The 7335-nt window shown below is 34.4% G+C and overlaps 1 protein-coding gene, 1 non-coding gene and 1 pseudogene across 2 annotated transcripts; 2 read left to right on the top strand and 1 right to left on the bottom strand.

The window, feature by feature from the left end:
- The first annotated feature begins 517 nt into the window (after window positions 1–517).
- Window positions 518–871, top strand: LOC143608027 (auxin-responsive protein SAUR72 pseudogene; annotated as a pseudogene).
- A 2919-nt stretch (window positions 872–3790) lies between these two features.
- On the bottom strand, window positions 3791–3864 carry TRNAT-AGU (transfer RNA threonine (anticodon AGU)). Its single transcript has one exon. It is a non-coding gene; the product is annotated as a tRNA-Thr (tRNA).
- An 86-nt stretch (window positions 3865–3950) lies between these two features.
- LOC143608025 (tRNA (mnm(5)s(2)U34)-methyltransferase, chloroplastic-like) lies at window positions 3951–7331 on the top strand (the record flags this gene model as incomplete). Its single annotated transcript, XM_077083242.1, has 5 exons — window positions 3951–4165; window positions 5044–5107; window positions 5994–6186; window positions 6255–6328; window positions 7265–7331. Coding segments are annotated over exons 1-5 (579 nt in total), but the record flags the coding sequence as incomplete, so codon positions are not given.
- Between the last annotated feature and the right edge of the window lie 4 nt (window positions 7332–7335).

Here is a 7335-nt window from a genome sequence, read left to right as displayed (position 1 = left end):
CTGATACCCTGCAAAACAGACACCGTGAGCTCGTCACTGAGAAGGGGGGGGTTCCTCCTTGTGACCACCCTCCGGCGTGAGAATCAGACTAGATTGCTCTTTAAATATAAAAGTATATTAAGAGATTGCTAGAGCAGATATCAGGTATATATGATGATAATATGATAAGATGAGATGGTCATACCATTTGTGGTATTTATAGCCGAAGGTAGGTTTCCAAGGGGTTTAGCCGGCCCAACACGCTACCAACTGTAACCTATGCACGTGCCCTGCCTGTGAGTGGTGGATAGGTAGCGGCTGACACAGATAAATGTAACATAAAGTTTATTCGGTTAAAGTCATATACACAAATAAATAAAATAGATTCATTATTAATATTGTAAAGTAGGAATGATAATTGTACCTTCCAAGTACGCCTACCGTACTTTTATTGTCTCATTCATTTTCTTTTAACTCCTCTTATATTATAAATACATGACTACTAGTCACACTACTCAACATAACATATCTCACCAACATGAACAAGCTCATACGCCAACTCTCTCGTGTCTCTAGCTCCTGTGGTTGCTCCCTACATCGCTCTGTCACCCTTGGTGACTCATCCACCAGCGTGCCCGAGGGCTACCTTCCGTTTTATGTCGGGGAAGAGATGGAGCGGTTTGTGGTCAGTGCTGATCTGTTGAACCATCCTCTTTTTATAAATTTGTTAAACATATCCGCTCAAGAATATGGTTACCAACAAAAAGGCGTCCTTCGTATTGCATGCCACGTCATCCTTTTTCGACGCTTGCTTGAAGCTTTGCAAGATGGGAAAGAAAGTTCATATGATATTCAACATCTTTTGCCTCAAAACATAGGCCATATTGATTGATGTGTTGGTGTAAACTAAACATACATCAGTTCAATTGTATATTAAGTTATTAATGGATTAATGAACTTAACTTCTTGTGTTTGTATAATTAGTTTGGCTAGATGGATTGATTGATTGATTCAATACTTCTATAATTATTTTGTTTTTGTTATCTATAAATGATGTGTTGTTTACTTTACTTGGGAAGTGTAAGGGGGTCTAGCTGACAATTGTTGACGTATTTAAGAGATGATCAAACATGTTTAATAAAAAAAATACACTGTGTTATAATTATTACTGGTATATGAAACATACAACTATATTATGGACATGTGATACAAAATAGTTAAACGAGACATATTCATGTTTGATACTTGTGTTAATCATATCGTTTCCAACATGTTTAACACAATAAGACATGTTTTGTCCGCGCTAATGTAGATCTTGGCCTTACCCAAAGAAGAAAGGTTAGGTATTTTATGGGAGGTATACATAACATATGCAAATCTCAACAGGCGAGGGCAACGAACCGTGTTACCCATTACAAGTCTTGTGTATCGTTTGATTGTAGTCCGCTAGTTTGTGGTTATAGTTATTCGTAGTTAATGTATACTTGAGATAATTGTATCATATGTCTTATTTCACGCTGCGACGTAGCTTAGCTACATTAATACTCTTCTTTTAAATGATTTTAATACATGTGACATAATCATAACTTCCGACTACATCCACAATAGATTTTTCGCATTCACTTTAACTGTTCTACCGTTAAATTACAAAAAAGTAATGACATTAGATACCCTTAAGAATAGTAAATACTACCAATTGGGAATCACTTCTAATTGCTTGCATAATCAATTTATCATATTCTTTTGGGCATAACTTGTGTGACTACATGGAAAGTGATGATAACCTTTACCCATTTCTAGGTTTCGTGTATGTTCACAAAACAAGAAAACAAGACGTTATAGGACAAATGTTATTTGGTTACACTTAAGCCATGATTACTTTATCAAAGGGGAGCTAATATAAGTTGTAAAAAGGAAAGGAATTAATGTGGATGATAGGGAGGGTGGGTCATGTGAGTTGTAGTGGAAATGGGGTTTTTGTGAAAAGATTTCTGGGCTTCAATCAATTAAGCTAAAAGACTAGTGGTGTTGCACAACAATGTTTTTATTTTATTTTAATGTAAAACATATGTAAATGAGGTGGTTACTATTAAATTGTGTAACCTATCTTCATAGTCAATTAAATATAAAGATAGTGTTTTGTACTTTAATGTTGTAGGTTTTTTAAAGGTAATTTGGACCCAAATGATTTACCCGAATATCTTCATTTCTTATGTATGGAATCATGGGGTGCTAGACTGACATGTCCTTTGAAGGGAAGCCCATACATTAGTCCCGACTCGGAGACCATCATCAGAAGGAAACCCACTATAAGTGAGAAAATCCTCTTGCCCAACCATAAACCCCTATTTTTGTTACAGGTAGAATTTAAATCCAAGACATCCATTTTAAATGAAATATTTTGATTACCGATTTGTCTCACCTCGACTACTTAGGCTGGAGATGATTGGCTTTAATGTTGTTGACAAGCATAATAATCTTTTTTTTACATGAAATAGTTGACGGTTGGTAACAAATTTATATAAACCGCATCACGTGTCAATGTTATTACTTGTACCTTTGATCGATTAATATTCATTACGATCTTTGGCACACACAGAAGCAAATTGTAGAAAACAAATGAATACGATAAACAAGGATTTACGTGGCTCGGTCTAAGTTGACATACGTTCACAAATTGCAACCAAGAATTTAATATTGCTTTATGCACTCTACTCTCGTGATAAGAAATTACAAGTACAATATGTATTTATATACAGACTTGCTAGGGTGGCTAGGGTTACAAAACTCGGTTAACAAGAAAATGAAGTTCAGCTCTAATAAAGAGGCATAGGACCGGCCCAAAAAGCTCTTATGTCTTCAATTTTAGTTAAACCCAAAAAGAAGTCTTCAACTAACCAAGCCCTAAGCTTCCACAAACTAAACACCATGCATCTATATGTTTGGTATAAACTAGTAACAATATTATAACTGGTGTCATTGGAGTAAAGGCTACAATTGGTGCCACATATATAAAGGGAGAGCTTGAGCTGCTTTTATGATTTGGTTTGGCACCAACCCTAACAAATGCAACTGCTAATAGAGGCTACATTTGTATAAATGGGTTAATTACCCGTGTAATTCATATGATGATATGATATGTGTATATTTAGTTGTGATTCTAACTTTTTTATAATTATATTTATACTCCCAACTGTTTACACGAACGTCTCATACAAACGATTCTTTTCACAAACTCGTGTTTCAATTCTATAATATTGCCTTTCTTCTGTTAGTTCCTATCTTTTGCCTCTCCTCTCGGTAGGTGGCATCTCTTGACGTTGCTGCTTGCATGATTGACCGTTACCAAAAACCGTCTATGAGCATGTAACCACGCATCAAGTTTCAGCTGATACATTCTTTAGGTTTTGCATAAAGTAACATTATTCATTGTGTCCCTATTGTGCTTCTTTAATTCTTTATAATTCCTCTAATCGTTTGTTGCCGATTATTTCACCAATCTGTTCAACGGACTCCATAGACGTGAGAGTAGAGTGTGCCCAAAAACACTTTACAAATCTATGTTTATATAAGTTCTTCAAATATCACGAGAAATGAGTCGGAACCATGGGGACTCAATACTATCCAAATCTAAACTTTGAAAAAAAAACTTCTAAAAACGTTGGGCCTCGGTACTATCTAAATTTTAATAAAAAAAAAACTTGTAAAAAGGTTTTAAAAATTATTTCAAAAAATATTGTAACTGAAAATTATTCGAAATATCCAAAAATTTCCAAAGTTTAAATTTCAAATATCAAACAAAGAACAGGTTTGCTCTCGTTGAGAGTCGAACTCAAGACCTCCCGCTTACTAAACGGGTGCTCTAACCAACTGAGCTACGAGAGCCACTTGTTTTACTTCCAGCACTAGTTGATATATTATACAGCTAGTAAACCCGAGTTCATATAATATTATTATTTGTTCCGTTACGCTAAAAACTAAGACCCGCCGTCAAATAGAAACAAGATGATGATGTTACGATGTTATCCAGTTTCCAGCATGTTCATGTTCAGATTCAACTACAAACATGTTGGATTATGTTACAATAGATTGTCCGTACCCTTTGGTTCCTTAAACCATCATAATCATATTATTATTGGTTTCCACTCACAACCAATTAATTCAACTGATGACTCTCCTCTATCTGGTATTTATTATTCTCTTTAAACTCTTCATAAACATACACCATTATTATTATTATTATTTAATGTATATTTGCAATAATATACACATAACTAAAGTCTTATTACTCTAGTAATGATATAGTACCTAAGGCTGTAACCAAACCGAACGAAGCCTTGTTCATGTTCGTTTGTTTAGCATTCAACTTGTTCACGAACGCTGACCGACCAGAAAGTCTTGTTCGTGTTCATTCGATAAGGAATTGAACTTGTTCACAAACGGTTCACAAATGCAAACGAACATGTTCTATTTAAGAAAAAAGAGCAATGTTCTTAATCCAAAACATTTGACCTAATCAACTTAATTAAATTTAAAGTTAAGCACTTGAGATAATAATAATAATAATAATAATAATAATAATAATAATAATAATCATAATTATCCCCAATTGACGGTTTTATAATGTCAATGAAGCACAAGTTAGAGTTGCTGTAAGTTCAAGCAAAATTTTATAAAACAAATTAACGAAACGAACTTAACATAATCAATAAAATTATAAATTTAAATGTTAGGTTCGTTTTTACCAAAAAAATGTTATAAAAATAAACAAACATTTAACTAACGAACATATGCAACAAGCGTTAACGAACATAAATGAGCACATTACCGAACGTTCACAAACACAAATGAGCGAACACAACCTAAACTATGTTCACGTTCGTTCATTTAACTAAACGAACAAAATTTCTTAACACAGACGAACTTCCCATCGAACGATTCACGAACTGTTCGCTGAACGTTCGGTTCGTTTACAGCCATAATACCTTAATGTTAGCATAATTAGTTTAACTATTTGTATCGTTTCTCACGTTAAGAGTTGTTTGTATTTGACCCTAACACCAGGTCTAGAGCGTGTGATGATGGACTATTTATTCGGAAAGAAAAAGGCCACCGAAGTTGCTCACTCGTAGGTACTTCATTGCTCAACAATTTAATGGCTTTTAATATGGTTTTATTGTGAATTTGTCCCCGTTGACAGGTGCAAACGAGCCGAGCCTTATCGAACCTAAGCCTCAAATAAAGGCTTATTTAGTTATTGAGCCCATGATCGAGCCTGTATGGGAAGATGGTTTAAGCTCGTCAACCTTTGTGTGTTTTTAACTTTTTGCTATTTTTTGGACGTCTATGTATTAATTTCACACTACACAACCAGGTTCGAGGCAAGCCTTGGTTCGTTTAAGGTTTCTTGAAATATATGAAAATAATTAAAAATGTTAAGAAGTTAATTAAAAAATAACACACAAGCCAAGCTCGAGCAGTGCTTTGGCTCGTTTAAGGTCCTGCACACGAGCTCAACTTGCGCTTAGGCTCATTTAGGGTTTCTCAAAATATATAAAAACTTATTTTAACGGTTAATATATTAATTAGTAAATAATGCGCGAGTTGAGCTTTAGTCGAGCTTTGGCTCGTTTAAGGTACTACACACGAACTCAACTCGAGTTTAGGCTCGTTTAAGGTTTCTTGAAATATATAAAAATAATTTTAAGATGTTAAAAGTTAATTAATATATATCGCATAAGTCGGGCTCGTGCTTGTAAAAAAAACTCATGAGCCTAGCTCGAGCAATCGAAAAATAGCTTGAAATGAGCTCGAGCTCTCTAAGTCAAAACGAGTTGAGCTTGGGCTTGGCTCATTTGCACCCGTAAGTCATACAGTAATGAAGAATTCAAGATTAATGTGGATCTGGCAAAAAAAAAATGGAAAATGCATAATTCTTGATTTGTGCCAGTTAGTAGAATGTACAAATGTACAATAATCATGTTACAGTTTTTGTGTTCTGTTTATAAACACAGTATATGGAAACATGTAGTCAAGAAAGGTGATGCAGTTGTGGATGCCACTTGCGGAAACGGTTATGATACACTGGCAATGGTTAATATGGTGGCTGATGAATCATGTAATGGCCATGTTTATTCCATGGATATTCAAGAATCCGCGTTACAAAATACCGCGTGTTTGTTGGATAAATCACTTGACCCTCATAAGGTATAACCAATTTTAGTTAAAACAAGTTTTCTGTGAATTTTAAGTTAACTGTGTTTTGTTTGTTGTAGCGAAAAATGGTAGAGCTGTTTGCCACCTGTCATAGCAAAATCGAAGAAGTTGTTCCAAGGGGCGTCACGGTGAGGTATCAAAAAAATCCATTTCGAAAATTTCTATTATGTAGTGCGAGTCTAGAGGTGTAAACGAGTCAAGCCGTTGCAGGCTGCTCAAGATCAGCTTGTTAAAAGCTTGAATGTATCCGAGCTTATTTAATAAACGAACCCGAGTCTGAGCTTCACTTGCTGAGCTGGAGCTAGCTCACAAACCTAAACGAGCCTAATATTTATGTTAGTTTATTTAATGTATTTAGGCCTGTAAACGAACCGAACGAACACGAACATGGGCATGTTCGTGTTCGTTCATTTTACGTTAAACAACAACACCAACGCTTAATCGGAAAAAAAAAATTGTGTTCATGTTTGTTTATTGAAAAAATGAACACGTTCGTGTTCGTTTATTTAAAATTTAAACTAACAGTTCACGAACATAAATATACATTACTGAACAAAGATAAGAGAACATAAATGAACATAGATGAACAAAAACAAACATCAACGAACATAATTGGACAAAATTAAATGAACACAAATGAGCAAATATAAAACCATTAAGTAGATGACTCATCCAGATAATATTTAATTATTTTCTATTAATATCTAAACGAACGAACATAAACCAATGTTCATGAACATAAATGAACGAACGAAACATGTGTTCATATTCGTTCGTTTATTAAATAAATGAACATAAACGAACTTCCAGCAGAACGGTTCACGAATAGTTCACTGAACGTTCGGTTTGTTTACAGGCCTAAATGCATTTAGTATATATATTTATATATAATTCTTTAGTATAAATATATATATAAATGATTTAAAAAGTGTAAAAATTATTTAATAAATAATAAAGAGCCGAGCTCGAGCTTAGGTAAACTCGGGGCTCGTTTACACCCAAGTGCGACTCGTGATCCAATATTTTACAAAGTCGCACCTAACAGCGCGCTTATTATATTTTTAAACAGGCTAGTTGCATTCAACTTAGGATATCTTCCAGGAAGTGACAAAACAGTTATTACTAAATCCAAAACAACCT

The sequence above is a fragment of the Bidens hawaiensis genome, unplaced genomic scaffold (assembly GCF_021521415.1).
Source record: "Bidens hawaiensis isolate Kalapana, Puna unplaced genomic scaffold, B.hawaiensis_p1.1 tig00094538_1, whole genome shotgun sequence".
In the NCBI taxonomy this organism is placed as follows: domain Eukaryota; kingdom Viridiplantae; phylum Streptophyta; class Magnoliopsida; order Asterales; family Asteraceae; genus Bidens; species Bidens hawaiensis.
The sequence above is the reverse complement of the archived record's forward strand: the minus strand, read 5'-3'. Positions and strand labels throughout refer to the sequence as shown.